Source organism: Lepidochelys olivacea (assembly GCF_965140295.1).
Source record: "Lepidochelys olivacea isolate rLepOli2 genome assembly, chromosome: 25".
Taxonomy (NCBI): domain Eukaryota; kingdom Metazoa; phylum Chordata; order Testudines; family Cheloniidae; genus Lepidochelys; species Lepidochelys olivacea.
Window position 1 is genome coordinate 6,775,349 of NC_140435.1, and position 12,232 is coordinate 6,787,580.

General features: G+C 65.1%; 1 protein-coding gene across 3 annotated transcripts in view; it reads left to right on the forward strand.

Annotated features, from left to right (window-relative positions):
- The window catches only part of LOC311512950 (uncharacterized protein), a 31,516-nt gene extending 20,134 nt beyond the window's left edge, over nt 1-11,382 (forward strand). For 2 of the 3 annotated variants that reach the window (XM_084614427.1, XM_084614429.1), the window contains exons 4-13: nt 1,024-1,093; nt 1,174-1,277; nt 2,299-2,415; nt 2,825-2,896; nt 3,359-3,433; nt 5,042-5,105; nt 5,573-5,629; nt 6,391-6,487; nt 7,020-7,127; nt 9,822-11,382. In XM_084614427.1, the coding sequence (XP_084470553.1) occupies nt 1,024-1,093; nt 1,174-1,277; nt 2,299-2,415; nt 2,825-2,896; nt 3,359-3,433; nt 5,042-5,105; nt 5,573-5,629; nt 6,391-6,487; nt 7,020-7,127; nt 9,822-9,837 (780 nt within the window). In that variant the 3' untranslated portion in view covers nt 9,838-11,382. The remainder of the gene's footprint in view (nt 1-1,023; nt 1,094-1,173; nt 1,278-2,298; nt 2,416-2,824; nt 2,897-3,358; nt 3,434-5,041; nt 5,106-5,572; nt 5,630-6,390; nt 6,488-7,019; nt 7,128-9,821) is intronic. The other variant, XM_084614428.1, reaches the window with a different exon arrangement.
- The last annotated feature ends 850 nt before the right edge of the window (nt 11,383-12,232 follow it).

Sequence of the window (12,232 nt, forward strand, 5' to 3'; positions counted from 1 at the left end):
TTTTGAAATCAAACACCCTAGTTGCAGATTTATTTTTGTTAATCCTTCCGTTCAGTTTGAACTGAATCAGTGCATGATCACTTGAGCCAAGATTGTCCCCTACAACCATTTCTTCCATGAGGTCCTCACTACTCACCAAACCAAATCTAAGATGGCATCCCCTCTAGTCGGTTCAGCAACTACTTGACGAAGGAATCCATCAGCTATCGCATCTAGGAAAATCTGAGCCCTATTGTTATTACTAGCACTCATCCTCCAGTCTATATCTGGGAAGTTAAAGTCTCCCGTGATCACACAGTTCCCATTAGTATTTACTTCATTAAAAACATTAAAAAGGGCTCTATCCATATCCAGATTAGATCCCGGTGGTCTATAGCACACCCCAAGCACTATCCCAGGGGAGGCTCTAATAGTTTTCTTCCCCAAGAATGATGGGAAGATGGGCACTGTGGTTTAGGATCGGTGCAGGGGGTGGGTTTGGGATACCGGGGGGGTTGAGAGGAGTGCCAGGGCAGGGGGTGGGGTTCGTGCTGGGGGTGGAGTTAGGATACCGGCGGGGGGGTGGGATGCCCGTATGAGGGGTATTAGGATGGGTCGCTGGGTGGGGGGTTGGCACCGTCCATTTGCCAGAGTACCTGGCATTAGCACTGGGCTGTGCCAGCTGCTGGAGAGCCGGCTCTCCTGGACAGGGGTTGGCAGCGTTGGGCAGGTCCCGGGGTACCCATCCCCCCAGCCAGCCAGGGGGAGAACTGGGACAAGTCCCTGTGTGCCCACAGCCTCCATCAGGTCCCGCGTGTGCCTCCTCCCTGCTCCCCCACCGCATGGGATCCGGGGGGCCCGTCCTAGTGTCAGGGCACATCTCAAGGTTGGCTGATAGTCCTTGGGATGGTGCCCAGCATGGGGGTTCTGAGCTGGCCCCAAGCTGCTGCCAGCCCCAGCAGACCCTCGGGCCCGTTGGGGGGATGCAGGGCGGGGGGGAGGGCGCGTTCTCCAGGACTGACGCTGCCCCTGTTCCCTCCCCAGTTAGCCAAGCGCCTGGCGAGCTACCACAAGGCCTTCAAGGAGATGCCCGAGGAGGAGTCCCTACTGGACAGTGAGTGCCGCTCTCCCCAGCCGCCCGCCTGCCCCCCCATGCCTTGCCCACTCACCCGCCTCTCTGCCCCTCGCCCACAGGTGTCTCCTGTGCCTGGCAGAGGGAAGTCCCCTATCACGGGCGCCTCTACGTCTCCCAGAACTACATCTGCTTCCACTGCAGCATGCTGCTCCGGGACGTCAAGGTAGGGCCCCTGCGCCCCACGGTGGCTCACGTGGGCTGGTAGCACGGGGGGGGGAGGAGAAAGAGGGACAGGCATGGGACGTGTGGGTTGTGTGGGGGAGGGGGTGGTTGGGATGCATGTAGGGGGCAGGGGGCTGGGATGTGTGGTTGGTGTGAGGGAAGGGAGGGAGGATGGGGTGGAGGTGTGGGGGGGCGGGGAGATGGGATGGGGAGCGGGTGGGGATGTGTGGGGGAGGGGAGGTGGGCTTGGGGAGGGGGTGGGTGGGATGCATGTAGGGGGCAGGGGGCTGGGATGTGTGGTTGGTGTGGGGGGGCAATGTGTGGGGTGGGGGTGTCTGTGTGCGTGTTTTTATCTCCTCTCCCTCTAGCCCCCGAGGGCAGCGCTCCCCTCCCCCAGGGAAGCCAGCCCAGCAGCGGGTTTGCTCACCATCGGCCACCCCAGCTGGGCCCCACGCGCCGGCTCCTCTGGGCTCTCTACAGCTGCCCTCTGAGCTTCCACCCTGGCACAGGTGCCAGGCAGCCTTACTGAGCCGTGGCCGGCCTTCTGTGGTGCTGCCCCGGGCCTGGCACCAACGCCCGGGCCAGGGGCTCAGCACCCAGCTGGAGGTCAAGGAGTGGCCCCCATCAGGCCTATGGAGCTGGCTGGTGTTGGCATGGGATGCCAGTGGCTGCCAGGCGCCCAGGTTAGCTGTTGGTGTCAGAGGCTGAGGAGGCCCCTGGGGGGGGTCTATGTCAGGGGCTCCCGCAGGGACCATGGGGCAATGGCTCAGCCCTCGGGGCACAGCTGGAGGAGGCAATCCCCACCCCCACGTGCCCGACCCCACCCTCGCCGCTCTGGCACCCCAGCGGCTCCTAGCTCCTGTCTCTGCCACCGTGGGGTGCAACACCCCCGCCTGCCCTGGGTCCTGGGGACCAAAGCAATCAGGGGCATGTCCCTGGCCTTGGGGCCTCGCCCCTCCCAGAGCAGGCGTGATGCCATGAGCGATGGGCCCATCACCCACTGGACCCCTCTCGCCCTGCAGGTGGTGATCCCCATCTCCTCCATCGCCGTCCTCAAGAAGGCCAACACGGCGCTGCTGGTGCCCAACGCCCTCAGCATTCGGACCGTGGAGGGTGAGAAGGTGCGAGCAGAGGGCAAGGCACGTGGTGCATCTACCCGCCCACATAGCACAGGGAGCGGAGTGAGCCCGGGGTAGCCCATGCGGTGCCTTCCCCCGTTTGGCACCGGGAGCAGAGCGAGTCCCAAGCACAGGGCAGATCATGCAGTGCCCCCCTGCCCCTGGCACCAGGAGCAGCACAAACCCCACTGAGGACTGGGGGAGTGCAGTGAAAAGCATCGGTAGTGGTGAGAGGCTGGAGGGATGAACTGGTGGGCAGTGAGTGGACAAGCGAGCTCCTCTGACCAGCCTGGGATAGAGGCAGCCACATGGGTGGGGAACCAGCTCCCAGCATGGGTGGAGTGGGCATGGGAGTGGTGGGAGGGTGGACGCTGCGGCTGTGCGCTCCCCGGGAATCAGGCCAATCCCTTCTCCCTCTCTCCTCCTGCAGTTTCTCTTTGTCTCGATGCGGACCCGGGAGGCCACGTACCAGCTGCTGCGATCGGTCTGCAAACACCTGCAGGTGGGGACTGTGCCAGGCTTTTGTGCCTGTTCTCCCGTGTCTCTGGCTGAAGGGGCTGAAATGCTAATGCCCATCTGCTAATGCCCCGCCATCCTGATCCCCAGCTAGTCCATCCCGGGCTCCCCTTACTCTTGCAGCTCTGTCGGTGCCCCTCAGTCCCCACGGCCATGCCAGACCTTCTTCCCCCCCGCCCCACGCACTGGGCTGATGCCCCTCGTTCCTGCCCCTGGCCCATGTGTTCCAGACCGGAGGGAGTGAGTCAAGCTAATGTACACGCTGAGGAAGAAGGTCCCAGAGGTGACCGATCCTGGGCCTCCTTGTGCCTGGGAGCCGTCCCCCAGGTCAGGGGAAGCCTCCGTCTCCTGGCCTGCCTGTGCACCGTGCACCAAGGGCTGGGCTGGCCAGCATCTAGCAGGCTCTGCTGCCTGCCGGGGGCTCACTCTCCTCGTTGTTCTTGTCCAGGACGGGAGCACGGGCACCAGCCCCCTGGCCTCGCCCGCCAACACCAGCTCCGAGCAGCTCCACGAGAAGTCTCTGGTAAGGTCCCCGACTCCCCGGCTGGTGGCACAGACTGTGGGCAGCAGGGCAGAGGGGCTGGTGCCGCCGTTAGCAAACCATGGAGATTCCTGAGAGCTGGGCCAGCTGCCCCGAGGCCCTGACAGTGCCCGGGGCTCTGCGCGGTCCAGGCGGCCCAGTACCCACTTGGCGCCATGCTGCCAGGTCACAAAGTGGGTGGGGGTGACTCTTTAAGCCCTGTGTGCGCAGGAACACACCTGCCCGGGCACCCTGGTGGCTTGGACGTGCCCTTGGTCACCCGGCTGCTGCCCAGCTCCAGGGGCTTGGGCTTTCCCAGAACTCATGTTGTCTGGTCTGGGTGGAGGTGGCTTGCGGGCCAGCAGTCCTGGCTGTCTGGGGCTTCTCCGTGCCCCCTTCTGCCGCTCTCGGCCGGGCTGCCCCAGTCAGACACCCCCTGTGGGGGAGCTGGGACCTGTGAACCCAGGGCACACGGAACTGTGGGCAAAGCCCAACCCCGGTTCTAAACTCCCAGGAGTGGGAGGGGCTCTGAATCCAAGCCCCAGGCTGAGCCAGACCCTGAGCTGGCCCCCTGCTCCTCAGCGGCCTCTCCCTCCCTGCCTTGGGGATCCCTAAGCCGAGGCTTCTCCTTTGCCACTTAAACCCGTTGGCATTGCCAGTGTCTTTGCAAAGCGCACGGGGAGCACACTGAGCAGGGCACTTCCGAATGCAGCAGGGGCCCCATTGTTTTCAGCAGCCCCCTGCCCAGTGTCACCCAGGGCTCTGGCACCCCTGCCCTTCGCCACAAAGCCCTTGGCAATCCCAGCCAGATCACAGGGCATGAATCACCCCCACCCTGGGTTTGATTGGCCCGGAGCTGCGAGCTGGCCTTGTGCTTGTTATCGGACTAGGGCCCTGCCTGAGGGGCGCAGCAGGGCCCGGCTCAGACACGGGCGCCAGGAGCAGCACGAGTGGCTCAGAAGCCACCCTGGGCTGGGGGGAGCCTTGGCGGAGCTGCTGGACGGGGGCTGCCCAGGACTCGGGGCTGCAGTTCAACCCATGTCAGACTGTCCCCTAGCTCAGTGGGTCGAGACCCCTCCTCAGATTCTGTCTGCCCCTCGTCCAGAGATGGGGGAACTGAACCTGGGGGTCCCCCGCATCCCATCAGGGAGCTCTGACCCCCGGGCTAATGGCTAAGGTGGGTGGCAGCAGCTTTGAGTGGGGCCTGGGCCCCCAAACACGCCACCGGCTGGGCCCCGCCAGACGCTCGCCGCCCCTGGGTTTGTGACTCACTCCTGGGTGCAGGCAGGAGGCGGGAATCCAGGTGCCCACAGGGAGGCAGCGGTGCCCAGGCCCAGGAACTTAGGTGCCGAGAGAATTTTGTCCGGCAAGTTGAGGTGCTGAGGGAGGCTAGTCACCGGCAGGGTGAGGCAGGAGTTCTGTGCACCTCCGAGGGCCCAGAGTGAGGACTTGGGGGTCTAACTGCTCTGAGCAGCCAGCCCTGAGCGGTGCTGTGACTCGGAAGCAGGTTGGGGCTGGGGCTGGGGAAATGGCAGGAGGAGGCAGAGACCAGCGAGCAGTGGGGAGGGAGCCCAGGGCCCCTTTTGCGACCTGCAGCTTTTCCCCTTTCAGACCTCGAGCCAATCGGACCTGGAGCTGAACCCCCTCGAGTCTGACGGCCTCCTGGACCAGCAAGGTGAGCCAGGGCCCTCAGCCGCGCCCCCTGCCCAGAGCCTGGCCCCGCAGCCCTCGCACACTCAGCAGCCCACGTGCAAATGAGCGTGCAGCGAGGAGCTCCCTAGGGGCCTCCTTTCTCTTCCGTTCCAGGCAGCATCCTGCGCCCTCGGCCTGCCTCTGAGTGTCACAGCGTCCGGCTAGGAGCATGGCTCCAGTGACAGCCGCTTGTATTAGGTAGAATGAGTTTGACCAGCCTCCACTCAGCCCCTTCCAGAGCCATGGCGGGGCAGAGCTGGTGACGGGTGGCATGTGGCCCCAATCTCCTGCCCTGTCTGGGCCACAAGAACCCCCCAAGGCAGACAGAACACACCATGCCCGGCCCACAAGCCACAGCCCCCCAACCTCCCTGGGGGCGGCACACGGGAGCCTGGCACCTGGCTGGGCACAGGCAGCGCCAAGTGACTGGGTATCCTATTGTGTATGCAGACGGGCTGGGCCCGAAGCAGAGCAGAGAGGGCGAGGAGATGGCAGTGCCGAGCAAAGGTGAGTGGATCCCTCAGGCCCACTCAGGGTCCCTGGCTTGGCTCGGGGTGGGGGTACCCAGGCGGGAGCCCCTGTGTCTGCTCTCCTGTGGGCACTGTGCCCCAGTGCAGAGCTAAGGTGGTTCCATGGGCCCTCCCCGGTGGCCATCCCTAGCACATGTCAACGGGCACCCGTCTGCAGCCACTCAGGACATTGTGACAGGTGTGTCCCTTATAGCTCCCTTATATACTGGTGGGCAGCTGGGAAGGGAGGTAGCTGGCATCCCTTGGCTGCTGAGCCCCCATCCCAGCGGGTCCTAGCAGGCTCCAGATGTGCCTCCCAGCTACACCTTTGCCCATAGGGCAAAGAGCTGCTGTTGTGGTGTTTGGTGCCAGGGCATTGGCACATCACCTCCTCGCCAGCCCTGCTGCAGGGTCAAGGCGAGTCTGACCAGGCTGGCCTCCCTGCAGCCACCCCCGACTGACACCGGGGGCAGAGCTGGGCCAGCTGGCCCCTCTGCAGGCGCTTGGCATGGACCTGGCGCAGGCCGTCCTGCAGCTCCCTTGGCTGCCACCCGTTACACGCACCAGGCACCAGGCAGGGAAGCCAGTCCCTGGAGGGGTCATCTCCTGGCTGCAGAGGGTGGCTGCTATGAAGGCTTCTGAGGGCGGCTGGCAGTCCTGGGGGGCTGTGCAGTGGCAGATCCCCCCGATCCCTCCCAGGGTAGCTAAGGACCACAGCCCTGCCTTCCCCCCATCAGTGACCGCTCCTTTTCCCGGCAGAGGGGGCGTGGCCAGGCAGGCAGACGACGAAGACGCCCAGGGGCTGGTGGGCGCAACTGAGCACCCTCAACGTCGTCATCCTCATCTACCTGCTGCTGTGAGTCCCGGGGCAGTCAGCCCAGCGGGCACCAACAGGGCCTATTCGAGTGTGGCACTGGGCAGCGCTCATAGCAGGGCACTATATGCCAGTGCCTGCCCCCCCCCCGTTAGCTCCAGTGCCCCAGACTCAGCCTGGTGCTCCTGGCACAGGGGAGATGTGGTACTGGGGCAGAATGTGCCGGTCTCTGGTTCTGTGCGCCGAAGCCCTGGCCGGCTGGTGCCCTGGCTGCCGGCTCCTGCTGTGCCTTGCACAGACTGACCCTCTCGCTGTGTGCGTGGCACCTGGGGGCAGCAGCCTGCTGCATTCCCTAGCTCCCTGCCAGGCTGTGCCACGCTCGGCGGCTCCCAGCCATCACACGAGAGCTTGGAGTTTGCGGTTCTACTCTGGCTAAACCCAGCTCCTGTGGGCAGTCTGCCCTGGGGTCCAGGCACTAAGCAGCTATTCGTCAGCCCGGCTCTGCCAGGTGAATGCCCCTGCCCGGTGTGCCAGGCTGGCCTAGCGCTCTCTGTTCACACGGGCCTCCCCGCAGGGTGGTGGTGTTGCTGCTGTCCTCGGGGTACATCGGCCTCAGGATCGTGGCCCTGGAGCAGCAGCTGATGTCAATGGGGGCCTGGCCAGAGTTCGACCTGCAGCACCAGTGAGTAGCAGGACCCCGCGGGGGGAGCTGGGAGAGGAGAGAATCAGCAAGCGCGGAGGGCCCCAGCCCCCGTTCCCAGCCATGGTCCAGGGCAACAGTGGGGACCCCAAACCCTGGGTTCCTTGGGCAGGTCACATCCCCTCTTCGGGCTGTTTGAGGGGCGGCTGCTGTCTCTCTGGTGTCTGTGCTGGGCCTGGCACAAGGGGAGAGAGAGCAGCCAGCCAGCCCCTACTGGCTGGGCGTGTTGGGGGACCCCCAGCCCCCCTGGTGGAAAACACAGGGCCCTTAAGTCAAGACTCCCACCCAGAGCCACGGGAGCTGGACCCCAGGGCCGGCACTGCACCGTTTGCAGGGGGCTTTGCTGGGGAGCTGGGGAAGGCAATGCCTAGATCCTGGTGGGCCAAAGGACTCCTCGGTATCTGCTCCAGTGAAAGCCCCTCAGTCCTTTGCCCCCCGCAGGGCTGGGTGTCTGCTGGCGTGTGGCACGCAGCCTGGGCGTGCAGTAAGGGGCATGTGAGGAACTGCCTGCCTGCCATTTTCTGTTTGCCATCGGGTCCTGGGCCGGTAACGTCCATGCAGCCAAATCTCAATTCCCCGACGAGCCAAGGAAGCGGGACACCAAGGGGGGCACGTGGCCTCCACCCGTGACTTCTCCCCACCCAGCCTGGGGCCCCAGTGCTCTCCCCATCCCTGCCTCAGCCCACGTTACCTGGGGGGGCTCTGCCCTCCTGCTGTGGCGGACACTGCCCCCAGCCCCGTCCTCCGGCGGGGCTGTACAGACCCAGGAGATGAGTGTGGAAGGGCTGGGGGGCGGTACAGCCGCGCTGGAGGAGCTGCTGGGGTGGGGCCGTCCCACGGTCACCGCGGCGGTTCTCTGCTGAATGTGCCCTCCACGCTCAGCTGGGGACTTGGGCCTCCAGGCCCCGGGGCAGGGAGGGGAGCAGCTGCCAGAGACAGGAGCCCCTTGCTTAAGTGGGGTTCGCTGGGAGAGACCCAGGGGAGCAGGGGGGATTCCTCCCCCCGGCCCAGCCTGTCTCTGCCTCCCCTGCCCGTGCCTGGCTCCTGCTCCCAGCTGGGAGCTCTGCTGGGACCCACAACTCAGCCCTGGCCCTGGCAGGGAACAGTGGCCACCCTTCCTCCCCATCGCCCTCTGCCCTGAACCGGGGCAGGGCCCCCAGCCCGGCACAGGCCCCATGAGGGAGGGGGAAATGAGGAAACCGAGGCCCAGAGATTAAGTGATTTGCCCCCAGGAAGTGGTGAGGGGGCTCCCCCAGCCCAGCGCTGTATTCCCACATCCGCCAGCTCCTGTGGGCCTCCACTGGATACACGCAGCCCCCAGTCACACCCCCGGCCACCGGCACGAGGCCCAGGGCAGTGCTGCAGGGAGCCCGGCGGGGCTGTGCCCACAGCCCAGCGTCTGAGAGGGGGCAGGACGAACGGGGGAGGGTGCCGACGCCCTGGCAGCAGGCAGGATTCCCCAGGGCGCTAACCCCTGCTTTTGGCAGAGGCTCAGCAAAGGCAAACGGGCAGGGAGCCGCCCCAGGTCTGCGACCGACACTGGGCGCCGAGGTACGGGGCACGCAGGACTCACTGGAGCCTGCAGCTGTTGGCCCTATGGAGGGCAGGCGCTGGGTGCAGGGCCAGGCATGGAACCCAGGAGTCCGGGCTCCCAGGCCCAGGGCGCAGCAGGCAGCCATGCTCCTGTCAGTGCTGTGCAGGCTGTGTTTGTTCTTTAGCGGGCGGAAACGAGTGTCAAGTCCCTGGCTCTGGGCCCATGGCTGTGGAGCCGCTTGGCCTTTTCCTGCTGTTCCCTTTACGCTCATTTCACATGGGGTGAGGGGGGCCCCAGCTGCAGAGCAATTGGCTTTCTGCCTCCCCGTCCCCTCCTAGAGAGCCACGGCCCCCACTCCGGGTGCAATTCACCACCTGCTTGGGGTTAACGGGAGGTTGCCTCGCTAGTGCCCGATCACCGTGTAGGGAAACAAAGGCGAGGGGGCACCCAGAGCCCCCACTGGTGGGGCTGGACCTGCTCCTGGCCTGCTGCGCTGTCCCCCCAGCTCCATGCCAACCGGGGGGCACTCATCACCCCCCCCCCCGCCAGCCCCTTGGTCAGTGGCAGTTCCGGGTTGTGGGGGGCAGGCAGGGGGGACTGAGAACAGCGCCTGTGATCGGGGCTGGGGTCGGCACTGGAGCAGTAATTACACCCCATTTAGTCAGCAGCGAGCGATGGGAAGCGACCGGGCTGTTATCCCCAGGGGCTGGGAGGCCGTGTCCCTGCAGCCACCACAGCCCGCCCGATTGTGGCGCCGTGTGAGCAGCCACTAGCCTGAGGCTGGCAGGCTCGGCTGCACCAGGAGCCCTGGCCCACGTGGGCTGCGGGCATGGCACCCGTGGGATGCTTCGTCTGCAGCTGGCCCTCGGGTTACTCTCCAGCCGCAGCCTCAGGACCCTGCCGGGAGATTTGTTAGCTGGACGAAAGGCGGCATTACCACCCCCTGCCGGGGGAGTCGGCTGCAGTTTCAGCTCTCGGCCCCCCAGTAACTGGGGGGATTCCATTTGTTTACGGAGGAGGGGTTGAACCCACGCCAGGTGCCCTCTGAGCCAGCCTGTCTTTTCACAATATTGCTGCCCCCCACAGCTGTAGTAATTTGCCCCGCTCATTTGCTTAACCAGTTTTCTCTTGTTTATGTGAAGATACAAGACGACCTGAAACCAGGGCGGAGTCAGGCTGCGCTCCGAGCCAGAACCTTGTGCCCCCGCAGGACCAGGCTTGCTGCTGGCAGATGCCACCCTTAAAAATGGGCTGGAATCCCATGGCCACGCATCAGCTCTCCCCCCCCCATCCTGAGCTGTGTCTTGCCCTCAGCTGAGCTGGGGCTGATTTTTAAGGAGACTGGGGGAGGGAAATTAACCAACAAGGCCTGGACCAGGAACCACTCCTCGCTGCTGAAATGCAGACAGAGCAGTGCGGATGCAGAGGACAAGTTGAACTTCTCCTTCTGAGCGGTCAGGAGCTTCAACGCTGTGCCTTAAAGACCCCCCTGTGCTGCGTTTCATAGCGCACCAGCTTCCCTTTGGTAACCTGCAGAAGCCCTGGTGCAGCTGATTTCGTTGCACGCGGGCTTCCCACTCAGCCACACGGTTTGCAACCTCAGCTGTACCGGACGCAGGGATTGAACTGCACTGAGCAAGCAACTTTCACGCAACCCTCAGCTGAGGCAGCAAAACCGTGATGGAATCGGTCCGGCTGCTGCGTCCTTGTGCCAAAAAGGAAAGGGGCGTTTTCGGCTTCCGCCTGGGGCCCTTGGCGAGAACACGGATCACAGCTCCAGCCGGGCCGGGAGGGGAGCCCTGTCCCGTGTGAGCAGCTGCATGGCTGTCACAGTAGCTGTGCAAGGGCGCTGGCCTGCCGGGCCCCAGAGGCAAGGACAAGCCTCCTGCTGACCTCCCTATGGCGTTTCACTCCTCCAGCACTGAGTGTCACGGGGACGCTATGGGCCCCAGCGGGGCTCCCTTCGGGCACGGGCTGCTGGGGGGGCTGCTGCTGTCAGACTCCAGGGGCCCCAGCCAGGCCTGGGGGAGATGAGGCTGCTGCTACAGCCGTGGGGGGGGGGGGGTCCCCTAGCACCACTGGTCACAGCCCCTGCAGCTGCTGGGAGGACTGTGGCAGTGGGTGGGCCATGGGTTTCGGTCAGTTACAGGCAGGGGGCTGGGGGTCCGTGTCATAGCACTGAACCCAGGGGGTATGGCCCCCGCCCGTTCGTTCAGGAACCAAGCCCAGCACCCCACTGCCCAGCCGGCTCCAAGAGCAGAACAAGGGCCCAAACCCACCTGCTGGTGCCACCCACCCCAGGCTGGGGTGAGAATCCAGGTCAGACTCGCGCCCTGTCCCCATGGGCCAGACTAGCCAGCCCCTCCCCTGCTCTCCGTTGAGCTTGGCACAGTTCCTTCCTCCAGTGCTGCAGGCCAGCGCTCAGAGTCGGGGTAGCCAGGTGATGCCTGGGGAGAGGCTGGGGGCAGCACCGCAGGGCCGTGCCCCAGCCTGGGCAACGCCAGACACTGCCCATGCCCGTGTGGGCACTGTGCCTACCCCTGGAGTTCAACCAGCAGGATGAGCCATTTCCTACAGCCCCGTGCTGCTGTCGGCCGACCCTGGCAGCTTGCCTGTGTCCGTCCCCCACAAGCCCCCGGGTCCGTGAGAGGAGGGTGGGGTAAAGGGCTGGGGTCTGTTGTTAATAAAGACAAGTCAGCCTCACACTCCAACTCGTGTGTCTGCAGCAAAGCTCTAGGCCTACAGGGAGGGCTGGGAGCCCAAAACAGAGGGATCCCACGGGATGGGGGCCACTTGAATCCCTACCATTCCCCTGCCCTGCAGCAGGACCCTCCAGCCTGGACCCCGGGGGACGTTGGGCCCCTGCCTTGCTGGCTCCCAGGACTGGCTCTGGGCAGGGAGAAGCCAGGGATGGGGGCGCTGGTGAGTGAGTGGGTCCTTGAGAGAGCAGGGGTGGGGAGGAGGGCCAGGTAAACCCAGCTGCCCAGGCAGGAGAGGCCTTGGGGGGGGGGGGGGGGAGGCCAAGGGGAGGGGGATAGTCTCAGGAAGCTGCTGGCCCTGCTCATCCTTTCATGGCTGGGGCAGAACTGTTGTCAGCCCCTGTGGCTGCCTGGAGCGGGAACAAAGCAGGGGTGAGAGGGTGGGTGAGCCCTGCCCCAGGCACGGCCAGCTCAGGGCAGCAATGATGCTGCCGAGGAAGAACAGAGCAGCAAGCCTGGGGGCCCAGCATCAGCCATATCCCCTACAAGGCCCCAAGCCAGTGTAGGGAGGAGCCCAGAGCAGGTTCTGCCCTTGGCCCCTTGTGCCAGGGGAAGGGAGGCCAGGGGACTAGGGGTGGTGGGTGAGCCCGAGAGCACCCTAGTAAGTGCATGTCAAGGGGAACCTGGGCCCAGCCCGGGAGCACAACCAGCCAGGAGCCCTCTTGCCCTGCCCACACGCAGCGCCGGTGCCTGCCCGGGGCAGAAACGAAAGTTCGGGGGTGGGGGTCGCTGCTAACCCCTCTGGCTGCCACCCACTCCGGCCCCAGGGCTCGGCCGAGGGGCAGGGGTTGGGC